Below are 15,037 nucleotides of genomic sequence, written 5' to 3' on the forward strand. Positions count from 1 at the left end.
ATGTCCAGGATGAGTCGTGCAGAAGCGTTCTGTATGCGCTGGAGTCTTTTCTGGAGTTTGGCTGTGGTTCCAGCATAGAGGGTGTTCCCGTAGTCCAGTTGGCTGGCGACGAGGGCCTGGGTGACCGTCTTCCTGGTTTCGGTGGGGATCCACCGGAAGATCTTTCGGAGCATGCGCAGGGTGTTGAAACAGGATGACGAGACGGTGTTGAGTTGCTTGGTCATCGTGAGGGAGGAGTCCAGGATGAAGCCCAGGTTGCGTGCATGGTCCGTTGGCTTGGGGGCGGTGCCCAGGGTAGGGGGCCACCAGGAGTCGTCCCAGGCAGAGGACGGTGGTCCCAGGATGAGGACTTTCGTCTTGTCTGAGTTCAGTTTCAGACGACTGAGCCTCATCCATTCCGCGACGTCTTTCATTCCTTCCTGGAGGCTGGCTCTGGCGGTGGCGTTGGAGAGGGAGAGGATCAGCTGGGTGTCGTCAGCATAGGAGATGATGTTTAGGTTGTGTTGGCGTGCGATGGCTGTAAGGGGGCTCATGTAGACGTTGAAGAGGGTGGGGCTGAGCGAGGATCCTTGCGGAACGCCGCAGATGACTTCGGCGGCCGTGGATCGGAACGGGGGGAGGCGGACTCTCTGGGTTCTTCCGGCGAGGAACGAGATGATCCACTCCAAGGCCGTTCCTTGGATTCCGGTATTTCTGAGGCGCTGTATCAGGGTGCGGTGGCATACGGTGTCGAAGGCTGCTGAGAGGTCCAGGAGGATGAGGGCAGCTGTTTCCCCGTTGTCGAGCAGGGACCTGATGTCGTCGGTAGCTGCGATGAGGGCGGTCTTGGTGCTGTGGTTTGCTCGGAAACCGGACTGCGAGGGGTCGAGGGATCCGTTTGTCTCGAGGAAGGCGGAGAGTTGTTTGTTGACGGTCTTCTCGATGACTTTGGCAGGAAAAGGGAGGAGCGAGATGGGGCGGAAGTTCTTGAGGTACGTGGGGTCCGCGGTGGGTTTCTTCAGGAGGGCGCTGAGCTCGGCATGTTTCCAGCTCTCCGGGAAGGTGGCAGATGCGAAGGAGCTGTTAATGATGTCCCGGAGTTGGGGTGCGATGATGGAGTCGGCTTTGTTGAAGATGTGGTGTGGACAGGGGTCGGTTGGGGAGCCGGAGTGGATGGTGTTCATCGTGCGGGAGGTGTCTTCGGTGCTGACCGGGGTCCAGGTGCAGAGGGTGGGGGGCGCTGGTTCGGTGGTTGGGTGCGTGGTCTGTGCCCCGAAGCTGTTGTGTATGTTGGCGATCTTGCGGTGAAAGAACGAGGCGAGTGAGTCGCAGAGGTCTTGCGAGGGTGTGATGTCGTTGTTGCAGGCGCTGGGGTTGGAGAGCTCTTTTTAACGAAGTTGAAGAGTTCCTTGCTGTTGTGGGTGTTGTTGTCCAGTCGTTCTTTGAATGTTGTCCTTTTGGTGGTACGGATCAGCTGGTGGTGTTTGCGGGTGGCGTTCTTGAGGGCTGTCATGTTTTCTGTTGTCTGGTCGTGGCGCCAGGCTTTCTCGAGGGTGCGGCAGGTTTTCTTGGAGTTTTTGAGGTCGTTGGTGAACCACGAGGCTTTCTTGCTGCCGGGTCTGCTGGGAGGGTTCTTCAGTGGTGCGAGGTCATCGGCGCAGTTGGTGAGCCACTGTGTGAGGTTGCGGGCTGCTTTGTTGGGGTCCGTCGTGTTGGTGGGAGGGTTCTGGCTGAGGGAGGTGGTGAGCTGGTCGGCGGTGATCTTGCTCCAGCTTCTGCGGGGAACCTGTTGCGGGTGGTGGTGGGTCGTGGTTCTTCTGAAGTTGAAGTGGACGCAGCTGTGATCTGTCCAGTGTAGTCCGGTGGAGTGGCTTAAGGAGATGTGCTTGCTGGAGGAGAAGATGGGGTCTAGCTTGTGGCTGGCGTAGTGGGTGGGGGTGTTCGCCAGTTGCTTGAGTCCGAGGTTGGCGAGGTTGTCCAGCAGGGCGGCGGTGTTGCTGTCATTGTTGTTCTGCAGGTGGAAGTTGAGGTCCCCTAGGAGGATGTAGTCTGAGGAGGTTAGGGCGTGCTGGCTGACGAAGTCTGCGATGGCTTCGCTGAATTGTGTGAGTGGTCCTGGGGGTCTGTAGATGAGAGTGCCTCTGAGGGTGGTCTTGGGGTCGGTGTGTATCTGGAAGTGAAGGTGCTCGGCGGCGGTGAGGATGTCATCGGAGTTGGTCGTGATTCGGATGGTGTTTCTGTGGACGATGGCGATGCCTCCTCCGGTTTGGTTGACGCGGTCCCTCCGGGTGATCTTGTAGCCATCCGGGATGGCTATGGCGATGTCGGGGGCTGAGGAGGCGTTCATTCAGGTTTCTGTGAGGAAGGCGACGTCTGGTGATGTTGTGTCGAGGAGATTCCAGAGTTCGACGGCGTGTTTGTGGACGGAGCGGGTGTTGAGCAGGATGCCCTTGAGGTGATTGTTGCTGGTGCCTGGCTTGGCAGGTGCGGTGCAGGTTTGGAGGAAGGTGAATTTGCAGGCTTGGCAGGTGAAGGGTCCGTGGGTGCGTTTTGGGATGGCTCGGTAGCAGGCGGGGTTCCGGCCGGCGTTGAGGGTGGCGTCGTCGTAAGTCCGTCGTGTGGGCTGGCATCGTCGGGGGCCAGGGTTCCAGGCGTTGGGTGCGGATGGGCGCAGACGGGCTTGCCTTAGGCGCGCCCGCTGCGCGGCCTCCATTTAAGGGGTAGTGGGAGGGAGGAGCAACTGGGAGGCGGGAGCGGGGTGGCGAATGGGGCAGCGTGGGGCGGAGCCGCAGGGACGGAGCGGCGGGAAGGAGGACCGGGGGGCAGCGGGGGGGGGGGGGGGAGGGGGGTCACAGAAGGACGGGAACAATCACGGGGGCACAGAGCAAAAAACGGACACAATCACGGGGGCATACGGGGCACAGAGGCAAACGGCCACAATCAAGGGGGCACACGGGGCACAGAAGCAAAAACGTCCACAATCACGGGGGCACAGAGGAGAAAGGGGCAACAACAGGGCACGGGACAGAGGCACGGAAGCGGCAGGCACAGGAGAGCTTACCGGGTGGCAGCAGCAGCGAGGGCACAGGCGGGCAGCTGCACAGGAGAACCGTGCGGCGGCTGGGGGGGGCGACCTACCTGCTGGCAGGGTCAGGCTATAGGCAGCACATAGGGAAATTCAAAGCATATATTATACACTTTAATCTGTAATATTTGACCTGTACCAGCTACAGACTCCATCAAATGACTTATTTTGTATTATGATAAAGTCCGATTTGTATTAAGTATATAGGAAATGTAACTTTTAAAAAGTTACATTGACCCTGCCTGAAGCTATTGGGGGCTAATTTGCACTTCAACAACTCAGCTCAATACTTGGTATGAATGAGGTGTGAAATTCCTCCCAGGAGCTACACCATAGGTTGACTTGAATGAGCAGAGGATGACTCCACAGAGTTCAGCAGAATATGCAGAGGGAGCTGTGGGCATCCCTTTGACACCACTGTGTCAAATAGCGCACTCCTTTACACACCCACAACCGGAGCCCAAGTTAGAATGGCTTGAAAATGCCATGACTAATGGCATTTTAGAAATTCTTGCAGTAAAGCAAACAAAATCTATTGAAAAATTAGGCAGAGAAGGGACAGGAAATCTTTACTCTATTGGTCAGAAAGGTACTAGGAGTATCGTAGGGTATCTCTCACCCACAGAAAAGCCAGCTGCTGCAGAGGGTTGACCCTACGCCCCTCTGAATGTAAATATATGCATGTATTTCTATGATTTTGTATTGTTGCAAGAGCCTGACAGACAACTAAAGCCAGAACAAAAAAGTACTACACAAAATCAGTGCCCACTCCCGTAAAGTACATGGAGGGCTACCCCTCACCCAACCAGGGTCCCACCACCTACCACTTTGGTCCCAGATCCAGTGTACTGTGCTAAGGGCCACCCACACCACGGGCGCTGATGTTACGCCACTGCACACAGTGCTAAATGCTAGGCATAAAATTACATACATGTACAAAATTACAGTTGACAAAACATTATAAAACCTCTCTTAAGTGGCTCTAGCAAGGATTTTAGAGTGCAAATCTCCTGGTTCCAGGGTTTGTCAGAGGAAGTTCCCATAACAAAAATCCTTGCCAAATATGGTAATTTATGTGCTTCCATGTAACAAAATAGCAGCCAGCAGCCTTTAACACTGTGCACTAACAATCCACCCTTGAAGGCCTTTTGTTTTTAGGTTTCGCTGGAGGGCGGAGCTCTTAGCTCCGCCTCCAGAGAAATCTCTTGATTTCCAGTAAGGAGAATGGAATACGCCCCCCTGTCCCATTGGCTAGCTCCATAAATGGAGGCTAGCCATTGGAACAGAGATCTGTCCGTCAAGGCCGGACCAGATTCGGGGGCGTTCCCGAGATTTTTTCCCAGGGCGGAGTTACGTTTTTTCCCGTTCCCTCCCCTTTCACTGATGCGCTGTCCATTTCCGCCCCCCCCTCGCTGTCCTGTGCACGTTTCCCGCCGTCCGTGTCCTCTCCCGCCCCCTCCCGCCGTCCGTGTCCTCTCCCGCCCCCTCCCGCCGTCCGTGTCCACTCCCGCCCCCTCCCGCCGTCCGTGTCCACTCCCGCCCCCTCCCGCCGTCCGTGTCCACTCCCGCCCCGATTGATGGTTATCTACAGCCGGTGCCCACCCGGCATTTGCCCGTAAAAATCAGCCCTCGCCTGCCTACCTAAGGAGAAGGGCCGCTGCGCTGCCCGCAGCGACCCGGAAGTGGTTGGCCGGCCGGCCAATCCCAGCGCGGCCGGCCGGAAGTGCCCGCCCCCGCAGCCCGGGGGGGAAGAAAGAAGAAGCATGGCGGCCGGTTTGCAGGGCTCCCGTGATGCGAGGGAGCCCTGCTGCATCTGCATGTGGGTAAGTGGAGAGTGCCAGTGAAGTCTCAGAAGCATATACCAAGGGGCTTGTAATTTTCTCTGCGCCCTTTCTTGAAGCTTTTGGGTGGTTGACCGTTGTGGTTTTGGTTTAAGTGTGGTGTTTGTCAGTACGACAAGACACTTAGTATGAGTACCTGGCAAATATGGGGCTGTTGAAAAAGCCATCATGTAGTGTTTTATTGTTTCTTTTCAGGAGAGGCTACATTGTCCTTTCTCATGTTATTAGTCCTTTACTCTGTCTCATGCAGGCTGTTATACTTTGCTGTTTCAGGATTTCCTATTAGAGAGCTCTGGGTAAGTTGACTCCTAATTGACATGAGTAAATCTCACTTTTCAACTACACATCATTCCTATTCCTAGCAGCAATATTGTGTAAGAAAAATAAAAAATGTCGCTTAGCTATTCGTTATTTGTGTCAGGTTATTTTGTGAAAGAACGTATTGTCGCACAATAACAAGAAGAATCTATTAGACTTCTGCAATGCTTTGGAAATACTTGTCCTGTCTTACTAAAGTAGCGCTTCTAAATCTTGATGCTACTCCCTTTTATTGAGCGTAAAGATGGAAGTTAAACCGACCTACACAACGCAATCGAACCACTAAAATCATATTCTAAATCAGTTAAGTTAACGTAGTGTACTGTCATAGCAGCTGTTAATCTGATTTGATGTTTTGCTTTAGTCGCTTGATTCTGCAAAAACGAGGGGTATCAGTTATTTTTTATTGCAGACTTCTAATCAGTGTTTTCAACCTGTAGTCTTTCCTGCGATCAAAGCACGAGTTCAGTTCCTGTTTGCTTATTTAAACTTCCCTTGCTTATTCACATTGGCAATGGATGGGGACAAAATAAACTCCCTAGATGCTAAGCGAGGCTTCAGATGAATACATAGCAATGATATATACCTCAGTTGTGAGTTTTATTTTAATAAGGCCCAATTGAACTTTTAGAATGGACATGGTTCTAAGAGTGCCTGACAGATTAATTCCTTGTGAATACAGTGAAGAGGGAGACGTTATAAACCACTTTGCATATATTAAATTGGTGGTATACTTCTAGCTCACGTTTCAAGTCCAAGCACTTATAAGTATTCCATGAACAACATTTATATATTATGTAATATTCTTGATTTAATAGTTACCTCTCGCATCTACACAGTTGAAATGTGTATCAAGTATCATTTACGTTTTGAATTTTTAGACACCCCCATCCCAATAGTACCATTGCTTTTTCTAATTTATGAGAGGTTCCAAATAGTTTTCTTCTGTGTGTTTGACAACGTGTGCAATGCTTGATAGATTTATGGCCGGTCCGGTATCCTGCACAGATTATTCTCTTGTAGCTAGGATGGAGACTGAATAAATGTCTTCTCTGTTACTGCTGGCTGTTTCACAAGACGAGTAACTCTTTAAGATCTGCACTACAGTGATTATCATTAGTACAATACATGACCTATTGTTAAAACGAAAAATATAGCAATATTATTTAATGGGTCCAGCTCGTACAAACCCAATAGGCGTGACTCCACTTACCATATTTCTGTAAGGCTGTGGGCTGCATGAAAAAAACAACTCATGTGTTGTTAGAAGCAAAGAATGTCTGATTAGATATGTGTTCCTCTACAATCAAAGAAAAGATCGGCATCAGGATCAAACCAAAAAGATGTGAAAATCTTTCTGCTGACCAGTGTACAGTTTGATGGATAGGAGTTAAATGTAATTTCTTCATGCCTTCAAATGGTCTGCAGTACAGTCGAATCAGTGGAAACATAGGCTTGTAGGGTGTGCTTGGTAGGTTGACCCCAAGCTTATAAATACAAAAGGATGCCCATAAATTGCACTTCTTGCAAACAAGTCACCCATTGAAAGATCTCAGTCACAACTTTAAGGTACCAAGATTTTTTTATTTTTTGCAAAACTGATGTTTTATACCACAGATAATTGTTCTTCATTGATTTTCTGGTAAGAACTTTAAGGAATGGGGGAAAGATGGCTTCTTTTCGGGATGATTTGAAAGCATGATTGTGATGGCATATGGGATACGTGTAAACTGTGAGCCTAATTATAGGGAAATGATGGCGGCGTTAATTGAAAATGTTGTAGTGAATGAATGATTGAGCGTAAAGAGCATAATTAATGTGTCCTCATGTAATGCAACTGGTGCTATGTAAAGCACTCAGATACCCGATTCCGGTCAAGTTCGCACTATATAAAACTCTGGAAAAAAATATACATTTGACTCCTGTAAGCACTTGCTTGCCAATAATGGTGCAGTTAAAGTATGAATACAATATAAGTATGATTAAACCTTCTCTGGTCCTGCCCTTTTTGGAATTTCCTTCGTTTTCGATAAAGCTATGATGATTTTCTTCCAACAGTGCATGTTTAGTACTGTTTAACTGAGTTAACAGATTTAATAATTTCAATTGGTGTGGATAACCCCCTAATTTCCATATGAGGTCTCTTGACTTAAATAAGTCCCACGGGATGTTTGTATTGCTTCATTCATATTTATCCAGGTCCTGTGGGCATATTGAGTTGTCCAGTTGCATGCATCAAAATGTACACCTACAAATGGCTGTCTTCGAAAGGGTCCCAAGATTGTTTTGCGATGCTCCAGCATGCACCGTGACGCACCATGCGCATCCATCTTGATGCAGGTGGTCATTTTAATTTACCATTTATCGTGGCGGATGTCATTATAAAATGGTAAATTAAAATGTATTTCTATTTTAGGTCTTACCTAAGCAGTGCTGTTCTGTATTCAGGTAAGGGCTGTAAGCTTCGCCCACTCTCCACCCCTCTGTTTAATTGGCTGATGTCACTGTCCTTTGTAACGGTTGTCCTTTGATTTGTTAATATGCTTATTAGTCCCTCCTTAATACGTCCCTATCTTCTGTTGTTTCCTCGCATCAGGACACCCCTTTGTTACATGTGTTGTTACTCGGTAGCTTTCGATTACAGCCCGAGCATTCTTTTGTTAGTTGTCTTCTTCCTGGCAGGACATGCTCTCTCACAATGTTTTAATTTTTTATATTTAACTAACGCGGCCAGCACTAATAATGGTGACGCATGCCTTTTCTTAAGCTAAAATGTTGGTGCTGCGATTACGTCAAAAGCACAGAAATAGAACAAGCATTTACAATGCAACGGTTTCGCCTTTGGAAAAGTTAGAGCTATTAGCAATGTAAAAGACAATGCCATTTATTTATCTGTTTTCAAAACCAACACATAAATACAAATTTTGTCATTTACAATGCCAATAGCTCAAACTTTTCCAAAGGCGAAACCTTTGCATTGTAAATGCTTGTTTATGAATGGGTTCACTTACATAGATCTGCAAAATTGTCTCCGAGCACTGGATGAAAATGCTCATTCCTAAACTGAACAGCAGGAGGCAGAGTAACAGATCAAGGAGCTCAGGAGCGCATAAGAGCGAGCAGCGTTAATCCTGGTAATACAGCTCATGACATTACTGTGCATGCTGCAGAGATATGCAAGCATCATTATTGGTTGAAGAAGGAACAGTCTCTCAGAGCCAAATCATATTCCCTTCCCCCAGAATCAATAAAAAGAGTACCAGGTAGCCCCTGGGAGTGTTACTTTAAGCCCATAAAGCTGCACGACCATGGCAGCAAGCATTTCATGACAAAGTAAACTCTAATCGCTGATTTTGCACCCTTAGCTCTCAAACAGACCAAACCTTTGTGAGGTCTAGAGTGATATTGTTTTAATGGTAACACTGGGGATCAAGTACCCTGTGAGGCTGCTGCCGGTAAGGGAGGTTAATGTAGCCCTGAAAAATGCTTTAACAGCTCAATTTACACCGAGCTAACCCAACGTACTTTGTGAGGGTTCAGAGATAGATATAGGACTAGCAGATTTATTTCCCCAAAAAATAAATATTTTGCAGGTAGTTCTAAAGGGGATCCAGCTGAAATTATGCCATACTTCATATCTGGCTTACTACCCAGAGGAAATATTTCTCAACCGCAGTAAATCAAATCCTTGCTGGTTCCTTAGAGCTGTAGTCGGGGCAAAATGATCTGGGATGAGTGCAGGTAATGCAGATACCGTGATGCTATTTAACTGCTGAGCACACAAAGATCTAAGCAGTAGGTGTCTTAACCTCTGATTTCCTGTCACATTTGTTCTTGTTGCCAATTTCTGTGCCCGAGTATTTTAAAACTAAATATATAAGTTGAACGTCCGACTCTGCTTTTAATGACTTCGCCACTCATGATTCCACCCTCTTTCCGCAGCCACACCGTAACCCCCAATTTATGGAATCTTTGAGTAAATGGTTTCCAATTCTAGCCCTGGCTGGAAATCCAGGAGCCCACTGGCTCTGAAACCAGACTCCTATTCATCTGCCTATCAGGAGGATTTCCAGGTGTCTCCAATCCAAGTCTGGAATTACAGACTAGAAGGACCTAGCAGCCATTTTCCATCAAAATGTATTTAGTTCTCCCTCCTCTTGATGTGTCTTAGTCTAACAGTATCTTCCTGCCAGTAAACCTATTTCACTACATCCTCGCATTGCTGCTTCACCTCTGCCTATGTCCAACTCTACTCTTCTACTGTCCTGTTCCACTCCTCATCCTCTCCTTCTCCCTCATCCACTTCTCCTAAATGCCTCCTCTCCCATATTCAGCTGTCGTACCTGCCTATTCTCCTCTTTTTTAGGTCTCGCCTTTGAAAGAGCATGGCGGTCCCTTGCAAGACATTTTGTTTACTTACAGTGGGCTTAGAGCCCGCCCATGCTTACCACTGGTTGGCTTCATTGCCACTCTTATTTGCTTGCTTCTCTTTAGTAATCTAACGCCGGTTTCACCTCCTCTTCTTTTGTTTTGCTCTTCGTTGGAGAATGGCTCATGTACTGCTTCCATGCCCAGTGTCCTTCCACTGCTAGTGCTTTCAGAGCTATTTTTTTTCTTATTGTGGAAGCACTCAATAACTGTGCATGTGTTTGCATTGCCAGTCCTCTTGCTTGCCCCCTCCCACTATCAGTCACGTATCTAGCTCACCCCTCCATGTTTTTTTTTTCTCTTTTGTGATGAGTTTTTTACCGGCGCTGAGCTTTTCTCGTCTCACCCCAGCCCAGCCCAGCATCTGTTCTGACTCATTTCATTCATTCTGTTGATCTGAAGGAAAGGCACTAGACATAGACCCCCGCCCCCCATCCCTTAATATCAGCCATGCCTAAAACAGATGCACTGAAAAGACTATCACCCAACCCAGCACTGTTCAATTTACAACGCTTGCAAGGATAAAAGGCTGAGTGGGCCCTGCCAGTAACAACGAATATGTGACTTCCCGTTTACGCTCACTTCGATGCCAGACGTTCAGCTCCTCTCCTAGCCACTACACAAACCTCTGTCAATCAGGAACCAGAGAGTTACTTGCTGCAGTTCAGTGACAAAAAAATTTATGAGGGCCGTGACAGCAATGAATTCAAATAATAGGTCGTTATCACCCCACTGACCAAAGGTTAAATGAGGTTGCAAAGCTGGACCTTTCATATTGCCTTTCGCCTTAAATGGTCTTGTGGTCTACACTGTACAGAGGTAGGTAGCAAAAACGGGGTGTTCATTAAACAGATTCAGCATCACTGATCGGGTTTGATATGCACATGGAATGTACTCTTTCAAATGACTCCTTGTTGGCATTACTATTCCCTAGACTAGAGAGAGTTTAGCTTCCGAGTCTATCTTTTCCTCGCTCTTCTTTTCTTCTCTCGTTGCCCTTCATTCCAATCCCTCTCTAGACTATCCCTCTCACCTTTTTTCCTCCTCTGCCACTAATCTTCTACTCACTCATTTATTCTCCCTCCCATGTCTAACATCTTCCTGCTATTTAAATGGCTCCTCGTTTCCATATCTCTCGACTCCTACAGGAAGGTAACAACTACCAAATTCATTGTGCACAATTGCAGAGTCACAGTGGATGAAGGCCACCAAGTATCTTAATATCAGCATTAACTGACAACAATGTTGTGGTAGGGTAACTTCTGCACACTAGTGTGTCAGGTATTTAAAAAACAAAGTCCAAATTGCTGCTCCAGGGGTGTGAAACGGACACTTCATGCTTACAATTAGGAGATAAGCTGCCCCCAGTCACATTAAAAATAATCCCAAGCACCAGTGTTCAAATCACAGATCTCCACAATGAGTTGATGTAGATATGTCCTCCAGGATTGCATAATTATTCGTGGTAGCTTCTGCCGAATTGAGATCTGATATCCCCATCGCCAATTTGTCAATCTCTTGTATTAATTTCACAACCTTCTTGTCTGCGTTTTCAATTAGTATTTCCATTAGATTTATAGAGTTACTAATAATTTCTTTCTCCCATAATAACAAAAGATCTTCATCAAGATTAAAATTGTGGGAGTAAGCAATCTTAACGCAATATCAGAGGCTTAATAGGATCCCACTGGGTCTCTGCTTTGCTACGATGATAATGATGAAGATCTTTTGTTAGTATGGGAGAAAGAACTAATTAATGTATCTAATGAATATACCGATTGAAAATGCAGACAGGAAGGTAACAAAAATAAATCAAGAGATTGACATTTCAGAGAAGATCTTAATTTGGCAAAAGCTACCAAAAAGAGTTATGCAATTTTTGGAAGACATATCTACATCAACTCTTTGTGGAAATATGTGATTGGAACACAGGGGCTCGGGATTATTTTTGAATCAGCATTAATTGAACTGGGCATAGTTCTTAAAAGACAAACTAAGTAAGCAGGCATCTACCTGTCAGAGTGTATGAAAAACACTAAGTTGAAAGTTTTCATGTGGTGATAATCAGCAGCAGGAACCAGCCCTTCTCTGACCGGACCAGCAGGTTTGTCAATGTACGCATCACAGTCTGGCTGTCTGTCATAAGGGCGCTACAGACTTCACATACCTGTTCCCACCCTCCTCTCAGTCGTGCTCACACGATCTGCCTAAATTTAGGATCTTGCAGAAGCGAAACCAAACACAGTGCAGCCTAGGGGCGGGGGACGCCCTGGATTAGACTAACTACATTTTTTGTGCATTGTTGGTCACAATTCATCAGAATTGCAGAATCTTTCCTATTTCACAGCATTTTTCGATCGGCCACGTTTTTTGCAGTGTTTAATGCAATTGCATTGATTTAATGAGGACATTAGAAATTCAATTACTAAACGGAAACTGGGAGATTAGAGTAGTCATTAAAAAATAGATTATGCTTCTTATTATTTGAACATCTTTCAAATTGTATCCATTCATTTGTTCTTATTTTAAAAATGTGTCTTTAGTGTGTTTGGTACAGTATGAACCTGGCTCCTCTAGGAGCAATGGAGCAATCTACAGAGAACACTCACTGCTGCAAGCGCCTCTCAAACATGATGTGCTTGTCATATAGCAGTTTCGAGCATATGCTTGGGGGCGGGGTTCAGTTACATCCTAGTAATGGTATAAACCTCTTCAATTTGGACCTCATTACCAACCTCGACAAGCAGTGGAAACCTAACAAACAGTCACACTTGGCCACTTAAGATGTGAGAAAGAAAACAGACAAAAGAAGAACTAATTAACTTACCAGAATGGAGCAGAGAACTCCGATTACAAAGCATGCAATAAAACCTTTCAGTCTTGTGCCCCAGCTTAAGGATGTTGCATCAATCACCTATAAGACAAACACCAAAAACAGAGATTTGCTATAAGGAATTGATTAGTTCCCTTCAAATTCTTGCAATGGCCCAAATTACAATTACGTAATTAATCAAAGACATTAGGGATAAGTGACCCGAATAGAGACTGCTTTACATTACCTGGTAAATGTATGTTCCACGACTGATTGCCCTAATGAAAGGGCCATAATGCATGAAGGTCAATTAGACAAAACGTTGGGGAAAAAAGCTAATAAAAATAAAGTCACTATATCACAGTTTTTCTCTTTTTAAGATGTAATTTTGAACCCAGAGAACAAAGCCAAACCCAATATGTGAAGTGGAAGTTATAATCCCTTTAACAAAGAAATCTGTGTATGCTTAACGCAGTAGAGTCTTGGTTTTGTGTAAAAGAAGAAAACAAGACAATAGCAAATCTTCAAACTATTCACATAAAATTGGATAGAATGTGGTAACATTGAAAGTTAGAAAGGAGGTGATGGGACCATTAATGACTTACCTTAATGCAACATTAATATCAGTATAGGTATATAAACACCGGAGAAGTGCATTAAAATGTTATCTGTGAAACAAAAAGAATGCCCTGCACACCAACAATCGAAAATGCCAACCAAAAAATTGTAATATTCTGTTATTCTTTGCCCAAGATGTATCTTGGCTTGTGTATGTTGTCCGGCATAAGCAGGTTAGCTTCCCTGTGCCATTTAGACAAAATCTTGAGGACAAGACCTGAACCCGCATGAAGCAGCATCCTACCTGCAAAGATGAGAAGGCAGGGACCCTGAAAGACCTAAGACCCCCATCCACATTTAGATAAGCTTCTGGTTTAGGTAATGGCAACCACAAACAAGCATTTGCAATGCAACCGGTCTTGCATTTGCTGGAGTTAACGCTATTGGCGCAGTAAATGACAATGTCTTTTACCCATGGTTGTGGTGTGTATGTATGTGGACTGAGTTGGCAGGCACCAACTATTGTGTGGCTTAAAGCACTTTAGCAATCGATTTTTTTTAATTTAAACCAAAAAGACACTTGGAGGCTAGCACACAGAGGAAGCAAGAGTGAGGCTCGGAAGATATAGGAATAATGGCTTTACCTTTTACCTTTTACCCTGGAGTATGCTAGTTATACTTAAGTAGTTTTATGTAGAAACAATAAATGATGCAAATAAATGTGCAATATCACTGCCATCAAATTTTTTTTATCTGCATAGCAGATGAGCTTAAGGAACTGTTATGAAGACATGGGACAACTAACCGGAAATAGGATACCATTCTTGTGGGAAACTGTAAAAGAAAGTTAAATTGGATGTGTCAAAACATACAAGTTGTGTATTTTGTTTATAGATTGGTATCATTCTGCTTAAAGTAGTTCATTGCCAGCATGTAATAATTGTAAACCGCTGACTGAGGCTAACCGAAGTATAGCCAGAGCCACTGGAATTATGCAGCAGCAGAGATCCGATTTATGTAGCAGGACTGACTAAATTAAGCGGCAAGAAAAGGAAAATTTGGCGCCAGGGCACGATCTAAGCAGCAGCAGTAGTGGTTTCGCTAGATGCCACGACGGCCTTCGACACCATAGAGTGGCTGTATCGGTTTGCAGTCTTGGCTAAGATGGGATTCGGGCCCAGCTTCATCGGGTGGGTGCACCTATTGTACATGGAGCCTTAGTGCAAGTGGAGGTCAACAATAAAAAAAGAAAACGCTGAGCCGGGGGGCTCGGCAGTGTTGTTCACTGTACCCCTTACTTTTTCCCCTATGGAACCATTGGCAGCGTGGATTCGTGGAGATCCAGTAATACGGGGACTGAAGTGGGCTGACACATGGGAGGACCGCATTTCTCTTTATGCGGACAATATTTTACTTGACCTTGCATCCCCCAAGACATCCCTCCACAGACTACTTAACATCTTTACCAACTTCGGGAAATACTCTGGGTACACAATTAACTGGAGCAAATCCCTGATGTAGGTCCTCAGTGGCGAGCCTCTCCCTCTACCGAGAGGGTGTCCCATGGAAGAAGCGAAAGAGGGCTTCTAATATTTGGGAATATTTACTGACTCCAGAACTAGTTATGAATGCAACCTGCAGAGATGAGGCGAGATGTGGCCACCTGGAAGATTATCTGTTAGGAAGGGCAGTGCATTTCAAAATGATGTCACTTTCTTTATGCGCGCCAGAATTTCCCAGACCCAGTCCCGGCGAAATATTTTAAAGAGGTAGAGTCTCCAGAGGGAACTGCTTTGGGAGGGTCGCCTCGTATAGCCTTTCCTAAATTTGTTTTGAGTTGGTATTACAGCGGGGTGGGGGGGGGGGGGAATTGGACTTCCCAACATTAACCCCTTCGCCGCGGGGATAATTCCCCCGCGGCACTGGGGGGAGGGGTGGCGCGCGCGGCGCCACCATGCTTGTATCGAGCTCGGCTCGTCGCGCTGCACAGTGGCGCTGTGCTCATTAGGAGCTGAG

General features: G+C 46.2%; 1 protein-coding gene across 1 annotated transcript in view; it reads right to left on the bottom strand.

Moving 5' to 3' along the window:
• The window catches only part of SFT2D2 (SFT2 domain containing 2), a 109,390-nt gene that overhangs the window by 58,747 nt on the left and 35,606 nt on the right, over nucleotides 1-15,037 (bottom strand). The window contains exon 2 of the mRNA XM_078658335.1: nucleotides 12,479-12,565. Coding sequence (XP_078514461.1) covers nucleotides 12,479-12,565 — 87 coding nt within the window. The remainder of the gene's footprint in view (nucleotides 1-12,478; nucleotides 12,566-15,037) is intronic.

Source organism: Lissotriton helveticus, chromosome 8 (assembly GCF_964261635.1).
Source record: "Lissotriton helveticus chromosome 8, aLisHel1.1, whole genome shotgun sequence".
In the NCBI taxonomy this organism is placed as follows: domain Eukaryota; kingdom Metazoa; phylum Chordata; class Amphibia; order Caudata; family Salamandridae; genus Lissotriton; species Lissotriton helveticus.